The sequence below is a fragment of the Colobus angolensis genome, unplaced genomic scaffold (assembly GCF_000951035.1).
Source record: "Colobus angolensis palliatus isolate OR3802 unplaced genomic scaffold, Cang.pa_1.0 Scaffold134, whole genome shotgun sequence".
Lineage (NCBI taxonomy): Eukaryota > Metazoa > Chordata > Mammalia > Primates > Cercopithecidae > Colobus > Colobus angolensis.
Window position 1 is genome coordinate 1,777,652 of NW_012114422.1, and position 15,673 is coordinate 1,793,324.

General features: G+C 38.0%; 1 protein-coding gene across 2 annotated transcripts in view; it reads right to left on the reverse strand.

Annotated features, from left to right (window-relative positions):
• EXOC6 (exocyst complex component 6) overlaps positions 1-15,673 on the reverse strand; it is a 214,699-nt gene that overhangs the window by 77,112 nt on the left and 121,914 nt on the right. For both annotated transcript variants that reach the window (XM_011934325.1, XM_011934324.1), the window contains one exon: positions 9,690-9,869. In XM_011934325.1, the coding sequence (XP_011789715.1) occupies positions 9,690-9,869 (180 nt within the window). The remainder of the gene's footprint in view (positions 1-9,689; positions 9,870-15,673) is intronic.

Genomic DNA, 15,673 nt, shown 5'->3' on the forward strand with positions numbered 1-15,673 from the left:
TTTTCAATCATGTAAAAGGCCATCTGAACCCATATACTTAGAAAAAAGTGTGAACCAAAAAATAAAGGGCAGAAAAGTACAGAGCTAAAAGAGGACATGAGGTGTCACAATAAATAAATCAACATTTGGATTGAAACGTTATGTTTGTCTGAAAGAATGATGCTTAGAAACATACAATATTATATACAAGGACTTTAGAGATGATCTAATCTTCTAGAAGAAGGAAACAAGTTGTTCAGAATCAAGATGGTAGACTAAGTTAATGTATTTGCTTCCCATCCATCCTGAGATGCAAGTAAAATAAAAAGCATAGAACTGCAAAGAAGAATAAAGTGTTTTTTCAACAGCAGAAAAAATGAAGGTGTAGGTGGGAATTCATCAAGGGGTGCTTTCTGCAAGACAGAAAGCAGATGAAACAGAGAAAAGAAAGCCACTGCCCATTATATGCTAACAAAGAAGTAGTACAGTAGAGTTTGCAGCCAGCTATGCATTAGAAGTCCAGAGTTACAGGTATTAAAGAGGATTAAAATGAGAAATGGGATGGAAAATGGAAAATTACTGAAGATTTCTGAAACAATTGTACCAATGATCCCCCACCCAGAGGGCCAGGGAGTCAGAGAGCACAGGCAATTTCCCTAATGAAAGAATATTTTGGAGAGAGCTGAGGCTCCTGATGTAGGGAGAAGTAAAGGGGAGCATAGGAGAGCAGAAGGGGATGGGGCAAAAAGAGGAAGAGGGAGAAGAAGGAAAGGGAATACGTTCTCATGTTTCTTAGAATTCAGCGTTTTTGTTTTGTTTTTTGTTGTTTGTTTTTTTTTTTTTTTTTGAGATAGGGTATTGCTCTGTTGCACAGGCTGGAGTGCAGTGGTACAATCATGGCTCACTGCAGCCTAGACTTCCTGGGCTCAAGTGATCCTCCCACCTTAACCTCCCAAGTAGCTGGGACTATAGATGTGTGCCACCACATCCAGCTGACTTTTTGTAATTTTTATAGAGACAGTTTCACCATGTTGCCCAGGCTGAAGAATTCAAATTTTAAAACAGATACTAAAACCTGTATGCCAGAAAACAATGGAGAAATGCAATGAAAGTCATCAGAGAAAAAGCTAATCAACCTATAATTATATAACCAGCCAAACTATCAATCAAGCATGAAGACAGAAGACATTTTCTAATATGTAAGGACTTAAATAGTATACTTTCCTTTTGTGGGAAAGTTATTAAAGTTACTGAAGTTTTATGGGAATTCAGCAAAACTGACTGGTAAAGTAATTAAAACAAAAACAAAAACCAAAAAAAAAAAAAAAACAAGAAGCCTGGGATTCCAAGAAACAGTTCCTAACACAGGAGAGCAAGGAACGAAAGTCCCAGGGTAACAGCTATGCCCCAATTCTAGACAGCAACTGGTACAGGTTAGGGACAAATACCTCTTAAAAGAGGCCTCCTGGAAAGAAGACAATTTCACACAATGGAAGGAAAGGAAATCAGAACACTCGAAATGATGAAGGTACAATATTCACTTATCAAAAAGGAAAAAAATTATGTTTTAAATATTAAGCCAACTAAAATGTGTATAATTTCATTAAATAATGGAGTATAATTTTAAAAAATCTATTTGGCCATGATGCTAGAATTATTCTCCTTCAAGTGCCCAGAACTTGGATACTAGATCCAAAAATGAAAGGAAAACAAAAAAATCCAAGCATACTATGCTTTGTGTAAGGGGAACAATACGAGCATAATCATAACAAACACCAGTACTGTTTACTGGTGTTTAGCTTGGAAAGCCAGCCTAGGAGAAAGGATAGATTTGATTGTGGTTGTCAAACAGAATGTACACACTAATACCCTGAATAAGATAAAAATAATAGTATAGCTATCAGAAGAGAATAGATGGAAGAACTGATGGAGCAAAGGAGAGGGAGGCTAACTCCTTTATTTCAAATAGAAGGGAATTAAGATACTGATTAAAGTAGAGAGAACCAGAAATAGAAGTACAGTATAACTATTTTATATAAACAAATAGGTTTGGCACAGTGGCTCATGCCTGTAATCCTATCACTTTGGGAGGCCAGTGTGGGTGGATCACTTGAGGCCAGGAGTTCAAGACCAGCCTGGCCAAAACAGCGAAACCCCGTCTCTACTAAACATACAAAAATTAGTAGGGCGTGGTGGCGCACGCCTGTAATTCCAGCTACTCAGGAGGCTGGGGCTCAAGAATAACTTGAACCCAGAAGGAGGAGATTGCAGTGAGCCGAGATCCCTCACGCCAATACACTAAAGCCTGGGCAACACAGGAGACTCTGTCTCAACAAAAAGAAGAAGAAGAAGAAAGAAGTAGAAGAAATTTAAAAATGTAACAATCAATAGTTTAAAAAAGGGGAAGGGAAAGGTTGCTACGTGTACTTTTGTATTTCACAGGATCACTAGATATTCCCTGTTTTTTATTAACATAACCACCAGAAGAAATAAAACCAAATAGTGAAAAATAGCAGTCTGGAAGACTGGGAGTAGAAGTGGGGAAAGGGAAAGGAGAGGAGCTGTTTTCCATTCCAAACTCTTTTGGACTACTTATCACACCATTTATGTGTATTAACTGGAATGAAAGCAAAACAGAACAATCTTTATTTTTAGCTTTATGAAATAAAATAGACATTAGCAAATTAATCCAGAGGTTAAATAATTTGTCTGCTTTCACAACTGCGGTTAATTGGAAGAATCAGGCCTAAAACCTAAATCTCAAAAATTTCAAGATAGTCCTGAATTCTCAGAAAGAATTCTTAAGGAGAGAATGATTTTAAAAGTTAGGTACTATCCATTTCTATCCAAATAATGTACCTTTATTTATTCTGGAGCACATATTTGTTTCTCAATTAAAGAAAGCATATTATGTTCTAAAATCGTTAATGGAAACTAAAAATGCAAATTAAAAATGTAGTAACATCAGATACATTCAGTGGGAAAATAATTTACAAAGGATACTAAATTGGCACTTCAGTAAAACACTACAGCCCAAAGCAAACAATTAAACCAAGGAAAAAAACTCTTTAAAGGAAATACCTGAAAAGAGAAACACCTTGAAAGGGACAGATAGATAAGTAGATGCTGTTTAAATCGAGTAACACTTGTACATTTCCCCATCTTGAAAGAAGTTCCTTCTATAATATTTTTTAATCTTATTATTGAGCATATACTGTACTTGATTTCTTGAGTTAATAAAAACCAAACAATTTTTCTCTGACAGCATGATTTTAAATGTTATGCTTTATTTAGTGGTATGCTAGTAAATATGTAACAACGATTCTCTGGGGAAAAAGCCTTAATTTATATCCTTTTTTAAAAAGAATGGTCTGACCACTCTTACCATGGCTACCAATGTGATGCCACTGAAGGCACAGTTGGAAAGAAGTGTGCATAATTGGATCTTGGAATATATATTTCCCAACATGATCTTGAGGCCATTTACTATTAGTAGGAAGGCATTTCTAATCTCAGAGTAAAAGATATTCAGAGGAATAATCCTGCTAAAGATGTTTTTTTAATGGACAGCTTTTTAGGCATCTAATATCTGATGTGAGATTTTCTTGAAAAATACCCCAAATTACCACGTAATGAGAAAACCATATGCCAACAGTAAATTCATATTATTACTAAAGATCATGTCTGGTTTTTTGTTTGTTTGTTTGTTTTGAGACAGAGTCTCGCTCTGTCACCCAGGCTGGAGTGCAGTGGTGTAATCTCGGCTCACTGCAACCTCCGCCTCCCAGGTTCAAGTGATTCTCCTGAGTAGCTGGGATTATAAGGCATGTGCCACCATGCCCAGCTAATTTTTACATTTTTAGTACAGACGGGGTTTCACCATGTTGGTCAGGCCGGTCTTGAACTCCTGATCTCGTGATCTGCCCAACTTGGCCTCCCAAAGTGTTGGGATTACAGGCGTGAGCCACCGTGCCCAGCCAATCATGCCTTTTTTAAAAATTGTCCATCATACCACTTCCATTAATGCAGAAAATCAAAAGTTAAGCATGATTGAAGGCAAAGGAAAAGATATCTTTCTGAGAATAAATGTTTTGATATTTAAAATTCAAACTAGAACCAGATGTATTTACTAATTTAATATCCCTAGAGTAGTAGCAAAATTAAGCAAAGAAGATTACATTATCGTTAAAGACAAAACAATGAAGAGTTTCCAGAAAGGAAGAAATATGAACAAATTGATCATTCCAGATCTTCTATTTACTTCTAATATAAAAGACAACCATTTGTTAGTATAAATATTTAGATAAATTTGGTACCTTTAGTGATGAACACATGTGAAGACATTTTAAAAACTTATTGTCAGCCGGGCGCGGTGGCTCAAGCCTGTAATCCCAGCACTTTGGGAGGCTGAGGCGGGCGGATCACAAGGTCAGGAGATCGAGAACATCCTGGCTAACACGGTGAAACCCCGTCTCTACTAAAAATACAAAAAACTAGCCGGGCGAGGTGGCGGGCGCCTGTAGTCCCAGCTACTCCGGAGGCTGAGGCAGGAGAATGGCGTAAACCCGGGAGGCGGAGCTTGCAGTGAGCTGAGATCCGGCCACAGCACTCCAGCCTGGGAGACAGGGCGAGACTCCGTCTCAAAAAAAACAACAAGAAAAAAAAAAAAGAAAAAGAAAAACTCATTGTCATTTACATGTCTCCCCAATGGATGGTAAATCAATAAACTATCCTCATTAAAATGAATACACAATTAACATTTATAAAGGAAGAAAATATTAGCTGTTATTTCCAGAAACAGACCAGTACTGGGTGGTTAGGCAGTAAGTTCACAGTAAAACGTTACTGAGTTCCATTTGGCAGTCATGAAGAATAACAAGATATGTCCAAGCTGCTCAACAACTTATTCTACTTATATTCATGTCAGTGGTGAATGAATGTTTAATGTTTTTTAAAATTCTTCTGGTTTAAATTTTCTAGCTAATATAAAATCTTGTTTAAAAAACAAAACTTGTTTATAAATTCACATTAGAATAGTGTCATAAATGCATAGAAAAAGAGAATCTGAAGAATACTTGCCAAAATGTTAAAGTGATGATTTTTATTTTTATTTTGTAGGACAGAGTCTTGCTCTGTTGCCCAGGCTGGAGTGCAGGCTCACTGCAACCTCTGCCTCCCAGCTTCAAGCAATTCTCCTGCCTCAGCCTCCCAGGTAGCTGGAATTACAGGTGCCCGCCACCACGCCCAGCTAAAACAATGATGATCTTTTAACAAGATAAAGGTGATTTTTGTCCCCGTCTCTATACTTGGCTATATTTTCTAATTGTCAGAAAAAAATTATTAGAAAGAAGAGAAACTTACACATTTAAAATATTGAAAATTGGCATGATTTCCAAGGGTATTAATTTAGAGATAAAATTGTACTTACATATTAATCAGACTTCATTGGCATTAGCTAGTATCTGACTGTTAGTAACTGTAAGCACTGCAACTCAAGCTATAATAATGATTCAAATATGCCTTACAATGAATGCCTTTCAAAATAAAGAACACTTTCAAATGGCTATATAATGCAAAGTCATAAGGATGAAACCTAATATCAAGTTTAAAACACAGGCATAAATATAACAAGAAAAAAAGTTTAAAAAGTGTCATTACACAATGAAACTAATACTATAAAGAATTTTTAAATTGTAACAAGGGAAGAAAGGAGAATAAAAGACCAAACTAACATTTATTAACAGTACCCACTTTTTGCCAAGTACCCTGCCAGACAACTTTTCTACATACTATTTTCATTCATTTTATGACAGTCCTATGGGAAAAATGGATTACGCTCATTTCGCAGAAGGGAAGAGGCTCAGAGAGATTGAGCAACTTGCCAGGATCCCATAGCAAGTAAATTACAAACCTAAAGTTCAAATATAAGTATTTCTAACTCTACAGCCCATCTACGCACATCATCAAGCACTCAGACCTCTAGAAACAATAAAAGATAAACATTCCTCACGGAAATTTGCCTTTTTATTATTCTAATTGAAGATAATATATTTAGCAGGGAAGCTTAACATTTTGGGTAACGGGAAAATATTTGTTATTTCTATCAATACTATTTAGCTTGCTGTTAATTCCTGTAGCCAGAAGAGAGTCTGCCTTCTCAGCTAGAGCACAGGAAAATGCAGATGAATAGGTATTTTAATCTGGAGGCAAGGTGAGGGGAAATTTTTTTTTTTTTTGAGACAGGGTCTCCCTCTGCTGCCCAGGCTGGAGTGCAGTGGCATGATCTTGGCTCACTGAAGCCTCCGCCTCCTGGGCTCAAGCAGTCCTCCTGCCTTAGCCTCCCAATAGGCTAATCTTTTAATTTTTTGTAGCGACAAGGTTCACTATATTGCCCAGGCTGTTCTCTGACTCCTGGGCTCAAGAGATCTTCCTGCCTCGGCCTCCCAAAGTGTTGGGATTACCGGTGTGAGCCACCACAGCCAGTAAGGGAAGTAATCAATTCTCTTACTCATCTAACCTTGGAGATAAGAGGTGTTTAAAGTGAACATTATTCGGGTTATTGTGGTTTTCCAAATCCTACAGGTTTCCACTGCTACCACAATCTGTGAAAATGACAGAGTGTTTTCCCTGGACTCCATCAAAACCATCATTATCTATTAATCTGTACTGTTCTCATGTCCTGTGAGCAGAGAACAAAATTTCATTGGATAGATCATAACTTTTCTGGAACAAATGGAACTTTTCACTGGGCAATGGTGGTCAGCAATTGCACATCATGACAATCTTTGACTAAGAAAACATTCAGATTAGCCAGGCATGGTGGCCCGCACCTGTAGTCCCAGCTACTTGGGAGGCTGAGGCAGGAGAATCACTTGAACCTCAAGGTGGAGGCTGCAGTGAGCCAAGACTGCACTACTGCACTCCAGCCTGGGCGACAGAGCAAGACTTCGCTGGAGGGGAGGGGAGTCCTTTTGGCAGGGAACTAACAGAAACTAAATACTCAGTGAAACTAAGGGTGGAGCTTTTAAGCTAAAAGTGTTCAATCTTAGGTAACTTTCAGGGTTGGGGGTGAGAGAGTCACCTTTATCCCAGAAAATCTCCAAATTTTTGCACTATTGGCCAATATTTGCACTATTTGATAGAGTGGCCCTTAGTTTCTCAGCTTCCATTGACTCTAACATACTCCATTGTTCCCGAACACTACCAAAACCAAAGACAGGGCATGGGGCCCAAACCAGAACCACTACTTAACTCATGTCTGTAAGTAGGATGGCTTGTTCCGCTTAAGCAGACTGATTTGTGGTTAAATGTGATAAGCTTTGTCTGAAGCTTCTTTGAGGGATAAAGAAGTCCAGAATTGGCCCTTTACCCTATTTGGGTCCAAGAATAACCTTAAACCAAGAAATCATTTTCAACTTAAAACATTCAAATAAAAATGGTAGCTTAACGTAATGCCATACTTCATCTAGAAAAATAATAGATTTAATGCCTCTGCCTCTTCTCTTTGCTTAAAACAATCCAGTTGAATTTTTAATACAATTTCAGGATTTCAGAAAATATACAAAGCCACAGTATAATCACTCTATTGATTCTAAAATTTACCATAGTCAATAATTTACTATTTTTGCTTGAAGATTATGCTGTTAGTTCATTCTTGAATAACAATATACTGTTGTTAGGACCATTTTTCTCTTTTCTTTTTTTTTTTTTTTTTTTGAGACAGGTCTCACTCCGTTACCCAAGCTGGAGCACAGTAGCATGATTACAGCTCACTGGAGCCTCCACCTCCCACAACTCAAGCCATCCTCCTACCTCAGCATCCCAAGTAGCCAAGACTAAAGGTACACGCCACCATGCCCAGTTAATTTTTGTATTTTTTGTAGAGATTGGGTTTCACCATGTTGCACAGACTAGTCTCGAACTCCCAGGCTCAAGTGGTCCTCCCATCTTGGCCTCCCAAAGTGCTGGGATTACAGGTGTGAGCCAATGCACCCAGCCCACTTTTCTTTTTTCTTAGATGTAAACTATTATTTTCTTTTTATATGGTTATGCCTTGTATTTATAGTTGAATTTATTGGTCTACACTGTATAAAACGTTATTTCCTTTATAGAAAAATCTATGTTAGATGACATAAAAATCCAAAATTGCATATGAAGACTCAGTTAAAGTCATACAAAATGTCATAATAGATAGATGAGTGATCTAGTTAGATCAGGAGTCTGTTTCTCTCAATGTCACCAGAATATATCTTATGAAAAACCAGGATTTCCCCTAGGATGTCAGCCTAGAAGGTGACCTTGGAAGGTGAGACATTTACCCCAAACATATCTAACATATAATCTCTCTTAATCCTATTCCATTTATGTACAAAATTCCTACCCATCACCTCAAAGCAATACATGACACAGATATTAAAACATAAAACTGTGTCTGTGTGTGTGTGTGTCAGCAAGCATGTGCATGTGTTTGTTCTTGGGGATTGCTTTTGGCTAGAAGCATGGAGATTTATACTGACAAGGTGAATTCAAATAAATTTAACAATTATTTAGTATAAACTATATAAAAAACACTTCTATAGAAATTCATTGATACAAAAATTAACTATATTTACAGATTGCCTTTTTCAGTTCAAAGACAGCATTTGGGAATACAGTATCATCCTTGGGTAAGCTTCTAAAATTCTCTGGCCCAGATCCATGATGACAATCTCTTTAAAATAGTCTTCCATTAATTTTTCTTAGCAACACCTTCCCTCAACTTTGCCAATTGGTTCTTTGAAGCAGTTTCTGATGGGGAAAGACTAAAGGATGAGGAAAATTACCTTTTTTCCCCCCCATTCCAAGCAGGGAGAGGGTGGCTGGGGGCAGCTGTGTAGGTTCCAGATTAACCCATTTAAGCCTAGCATTCCATTATTGGAACGCTAAGCTGGTGGGAGTTATTTATATCACACTGATCAAAGTCATCTCCAAGGTCTGATTTTTCACACAAAATAATTTGCAACCTCCAGCATAAATGGGTTAAACACTTTATTCTTGTGTTCAGCTATATCGTATCATAAGATAAAAAGGTTGACAAAATTTCTTCCTATATTTTTTGTATAAAACTATTGCATTCATGTTTTAACAGTTTTATTATTTCTGGATATACCTAATAAGAGTATGTTCATCCCACCATATCTTTAGTCTTTGCAGTCCTCATCTGAAGAATCCAACATTTCAGCTTCTTTATACCCAAATGTCCTTGCTGTATCTTGTTTTTTTAACGTTTCATCAACCAACTGTCCAAAATGTAGACGTGCTATGACTACGTGCCAGGACAGAACAATGCTCCAGTTTTACTTTTACTCTCTTGGCTCAAAAACAGCCAGTAATTTCTTGGTCCTTTCTAACTGGAAAAGTCATTAATTATGTTGACTCTACGAAAATTATTTCTATTAGAGATTATTTCTATTTAAGTCTGTATTGTCAGTTTCAGGGTTTTGCCTTGGCTTTGGTGGAAAGAGAGTTACAGTTATTTTGGTTAAAAATAAAATAAATTAAAATTTCAAACAATTTGGCTAAGTTATAATTTCTTGCAAATGGATTTATAATAATGGAAAAAGAAACATGCACTCCAGGAAGTTGGTTTAAGCAAGTAAACCTCAAACTAAATTCTAAAATATACTTTAGTAAGCAAACATAAAACAATTTTTGAAAATTTTTATACTTACAGGCAAATGAGTAAACACTTGAAAGATGCTTCTCAAAAAATTTATAAGGTCCATTAAATAACCACTAGCTCTTCCATCTGGCTCAGACATTGTCCAGTCATAATCAGCAAGCTGAACAAATTCATCAATTTTTTGATTCAGTTTGGTATATATTTCTCCTTCTGCTGCATGTCGAGCATCCTGACAAGGGACAAAATAACAACAAAAGACAAGAAACAGATAATAAAACAAGTGTTCTTACAATTCTAGATATTATTTTACATTTACCTTTGGTTAAATATTTTAGTCATTTATTCAAAGTCCAGGAAAACTGTTGTTGTTGTTGTTGTTGTTGTTTTCTGGCAGTACTCTATTTATTTGACTGAATATCACATCTTTTCTTAGTTCCTTTCCAATCTATCACCTTTTTTGTCTTTATGTGATAGAATACTTTACAAGATATTAATTCCTGACTTGTTCTTACAACTCTAAGAGGACCCTTAGAAGAAACAGAAGTGGAAAAATGGAAGTTGCCAAGAACACAGAAGACCACCTCTATCTAACCTCTGATTCACTGAGAGCAATTAAGTTGGACTATCACAGAAGAAATGGAATATCTGCCAGTGCTTTGAGTTTAAGAACGGGTGGAGGCAGAAGAGAAAGAGATGGAGATAGTTAATTTCTCTGAGGAGAAAGAAAGAACAGGAGTGATGCCAGCAAAAATAGCAGAGGGAGGATCTCCGAACATTTTCTCATTCATAAAAGTAACCAGAAAACTTATCAAAAATTATAAAAATCAACCTTTTCAGAACTCTGAAAATTACCTCAAAACTTGCAGAAATATAGACATCATTTATTCAAGAAAAACAGCTGAATATTGGTAGAAAAATGAGCTTTGTAGCATTTTAATGTGCCCTATTTCCATTATTCTTCCTCTGTTCCAGCTCTACAGTACTCTCGAAAGACAACATTCTAAAACTCTGGTGGAAACCTATAGCTTGCCAGCCATCAAAGCAGACAGAATAGAACTGCAGAACCTTCAAAGCCACATTCTCAGAGAATTATCATTATTTGACCTGTCTGGTGGTTCCCTGGAAGACTCCATGCCTGTTTACAGGGATGTCTTTATTTGACCTGAATCAGGACTGCCTAGTACAAAAAGCCTTTTCCGCAGGGGGCAGTTACCAAAAACAATAAGAGGCAATAAGTTTAACATGGAGGATGCCTGAGATGGTAGGTAACAGCAGGGACAAACAATAGGTCAACCAAAGGGCTTAAAAGGAAAAATTGGGAAATAAAATGCCCACAGATGACTTTGAAAAGCTCTAACAGATTCCTGGGAATCTAAAAGGCCACATACATAAATAGGGCTGTGTACACACTTGGGAAAGACCTAAGAAGGCTCCAAGCTCTCATGTATGGCTGACCTTGAAGCTCTGTGGAAGACAGAAATAATACAAGGTAGTGACAGGAGAAAAGGAAATTCTAGGCAGCGGTTTTATGTGACTAGCCAAAGGAAACTGTTGAAATAGCTGCAGAAGCTATGGGCTGATAAGACCCTGAAAAACAGGGTGTAAACCATGCTGAGACTGACTAGACTCAACATGGTGCTAGATGTAACCTGTTTCACCCAGGACTCAATGTACACTCATAACATACTCAATCACATACCCACCAGTGCCATGACAGTTTTAGGAACACTCATATTTGATGTAAAAATGGGTGGCACCACAGTTCCAAAAAAAATTCCATCTTTTTCCAGGAATCATCATGAATATTTCATCCCTTGGTTAAAGAAACTCATAAAGGTAGCAGCCCCACTCCCCCTTGCGCATGACTCACTCACTCTCTCAAGTGCGCCTGCACTCCCCTTTCTTGAATGTGTATTTTGTTTTGCAATTAAGTCTCCATACTTTCACTATTTTCTGATTCATCCTTGAATTCCTTCTCACAACAGTGTCAAGAGCCTGGACACTGGCTGGGATTGAGGTCCCAGCAGCATTTGGGGACCTCCCCCAGCCCACTGGTATCATGTGCAAGCAGGAAGTAAAAGCCAAAGCAGAATTATTAACTTCCTATCTCAGTGTTTAAGACATACCCCAACATGTACACAGAGGCCTTTGGCAAAGACTAGGGGACTCACAGGTTCCAGGTTTTTAAGCAAATCTGTATCCAATCACTAGCTGACCACTAAGCTAACCAAGAAAAGACTTCAATGGCCACATATGACAAAGAACACAGACTTACAGATTTAATTCAGAAAGGTCACAAAACAAACAACAAATGGGAGAAACAACAAACCCTTGGGAGAGGAGAGAACTTCCAAAGTTGCCATCTTACATTATTTTAAATGTCCAGTTATCAACAAAAAATGACAAGTTATGCAAAGAAACAAAATATGACCCATACACAGGAAAAAAAGCAACCAGCAGAAACTGTAAGGCAGCTCAGATGTTGAACTTATAGGACAAAAATTTAAGAACGAAAGGAAACCATATCTAAAGAACTAAAAGAAAATTATGAGAATACATCAACAAATAGGGAATATAAATATAAATTATTAAAAAGTACAATAAGTGATGCCTGTAATCCCAGCACTTTGGGAGACCGAGGCAGGTGGATTACCTGAGGTCAAGATTTCGAGACCAGCCTAGCCAACATGGTGAAACCCCATCTCTACTAAAAATACAAAAAATTAGCCAGACGTGGCAGTGGGTGCCTGTAATCCCAGCTACTCGGGAGGCTGAGGCAGAAGAATCACTTGAACCTGGGAGGCGGAGGTTACAGTGAGCCAAGATGGTGCCACTGCACTGCAGCCTGGGTAACAAAGTGAGACTTCATCTCAAAAAAAGAAAAAAAAAAGTACAATAAGTGAAGTGAAAACAAAATCACTAGGCCAGGCACAGTGGCTCACGCCTGTAATCCCAGCACTTTGGGAGGCTGAGGCAGGTGGATCACGAGGTCAGGACATGGAGACCATTCTGGCTAACACGGTGAAACCTCATCTCTACTAAAAATACAAAAAAATTAGCTAGGTGTGCGCCTGTAGTCCCAGCTACTCGGGAGGCTGAGACAGGAGAATGGCGTGAACCCAGGAGGTGGAGCTTGCAGTGAGATGAGATTGCGCCACTTCACTCCAGCCTGGGCGCTAGAGCTAGACTCCGTCTCAAAAAAAAAAAAGAAAAAGAAAAAAGAAAAAAAAATCACTAAAGGAGTTCAACAGCAGATTTGAGCAGGCAGAAAAACCAGAAGACTTGATTCACAATATAAATAAACTGGACCTAACAGACATCTATTGAACACTCCACTCAACAAGAGCAGACCACACATTATTCTGAGGTGTATAATCAAAATGTACCATTTCCACATTTTAACACTTCTTTGGCTTCCTCTCCAATTTTCACACTAACCACTTAGTACTCACTGCCATGGTAGGCTGGGGAAAACCAACTATTGACAGACATCTTTCTATCTGCATGCCTGGTTTCTAAGTAGGATTAGAATAAGAATTCCAAGATTATTTCTTCTCTCCCCATTCAGTGGTCCAACATAAAGCTGACATTAAGGAAAGGCACTGAGTTCAACACAGCCTCCCTTCAAATACAGAAAAAAGTTAAAATATAAAACAGATATTTAAGATAAGTTAATGTTAATGATAATGAATTGAAATTTTAATGAAGCACTATTAAATATGGTAGTAGCAAGATGAGCTCTGACTCAAAATAGTTACTTATACAGTCATCCTCTGGTAAGAGACCAGCTCCAGGATCTCCCTCGGATACCAAAATCTGCAGATGCTGAAGTCCTTTATATAAAATGGTGTGGTATTTGCACATAATCTACACACATCCTCCTGTATACTTTGAATAATCTCTTGATTACTTATAACACCTAATACAATGTAAATGCTATGTAAATAGTTGTCACACTATATTGTTTAGGGTATAATGACAAGAAAAAGAAGTCTGTACATGTTCAGTACAGATGCACCAAGCATCTTTTCTTCCAACTATTTTTGATCCACGATAGGCTGAATCCAAGATGGGGAACCCATGGATGTGGAAAGAAGGCAGGAAGTATGTGTCTGTTTTCATTCACTGATGTATTCCTAGCACTGAGAACAGTGCTTGGCACATAGTAAGCAGTAGATGAGCACTTGTTAAATGAATAAAGGAAATCACCCCTGTCTTGAAAAAACTTTATAATCTAGTTGAGGACAGAAAATCTAGATAAGGATAGAAAATACAATAATTGCCCATGCGCAGTGGCTCACACTTGTAATCCCAACTCTTTGGGAGGCTGAGGCGAGTGGATCACCTGATGTTAGAAGTTCGAGACCAGCCTGGCCAACATAGTGAAACCCCGTCTCTACTAAAAATACAAAAATTAGCCAGGCTTGGTGGTGCACACCTATAATCCCAGCTACTCAGAAGGCTGAGGCATGAGAATTGCTTGAACCCGGGAGGCAGAGGTTGCAGTGAGCTGAGATCGATCGCACCACTGCACTCTAGCCTGGGCAACAGAGTGAGACTCCATCTCAAAAAAATAAATAAATCAAAATAAAAGAATGAAAATATAATAATCATAGAATTAATGAATACGCACAAATTAATACTAACTATATGTATAGTAAAAGTATACCAAATAAGAAGAGATCACGTTGGCTAGAAAGAGGGTTTCATGGAGGAAAAGCAACATGGTGATATGGAAAAATAGGAATCTAGAAGACGTATTTATGTGGTGGCTGTTCCAGTTACTATTTTTGAGTTAGTGGCTTAAAATAACAAACATTTTGTTATACTCACAGGTTCTATGGGTCAGGAAATAGTGGAGATGACTTTGTACTACAGTATCTTGTGACCTCAGCTGGAAAAGACTTGAAGGCTGGCAATAAGACTCAACAGCTGGGGATTAGAATCATCTGGAGGCTTCCTCACTCTTATGTCTGGCACCGGGGATGGGTAGCCTTTCCGTGTTGCTTGGCTGCCTCAAAGCCAAGCACTTTAGTGTTTCCTCAAAGCACTCAAGTAGCTAAAGAGTAACTGGGCTTCTTACATGGCAGCACAGGGCTCCAAGCATGTGTGTTCCATGCTTGGAATAAAGGCAGTAACACATTGCCTTTTAGGTCCTAGCCTCAGAAGTCTAAAGTCTCAAATGATTTTTACTGTACTCTCTTGGTCAAAGCTGTCACAAGTCTTCCCAGATCAAGATAAGGGGATACAGATCCCCACTTCTCAATAAGAGAAGTGTCAAGGAATTTGTAGCCATTTAAAAAATCACCATTCCTGCTAATAATGAATAACAAAGAAATGGCTCATAAAGAAGATGGGTTAGTACTTCCATTCACTTAACAGAAAAAAACAAAAAGGGTTTGGGGAAATGGGAAGGCATCTGACTCCCACTATTTCACTTACCTTTACATCTCAAGCAAATTAACTTAATGTCTTACCTATGAAATGAGAATCATCCCCATCTCACAGGGCTGTTTTGAGCATTACACAAGCTTCTATAATTAATACAAAGTACCTAACAGTACTTGGCACCCAGAAGTGGCTAAAACAAATTAGTTTTCCTACACTTACTTGTGTTTTATATCTAGTAATGCTCAATAAATGTCTTACTAAAAGAACTATATGGAGACTATTAATATATCAGAATTCCAAGCCTTCCAAATTGCCCAAGTTGGCTTAACTTAGTGTAGTTATTTTTATGTAAGAGAGCAAAAATTGGGTATTGAACATTAACAGGATTTTTTTTTATGTAAAACTTGGCTGGGCACAGTGGTTCATGCCTATAATTCCAGCAGTTTGGGAGGCTGCAGCAGGAGGATCACTTGAGGCCAGGAGTTAAAGAACTGCCTGGGCAACATAGTGAGACTCTGTCTCTACCAAAAAATTAAAAATTTAGCTGGTCTGGCCGGGCGCGGTGGCTCAAGCCTGTAATCCCAGCACTTTGGGAGGCCGAGACGGGCGGATCACAAGGTCAGGAGATCGAGACCATCCTGG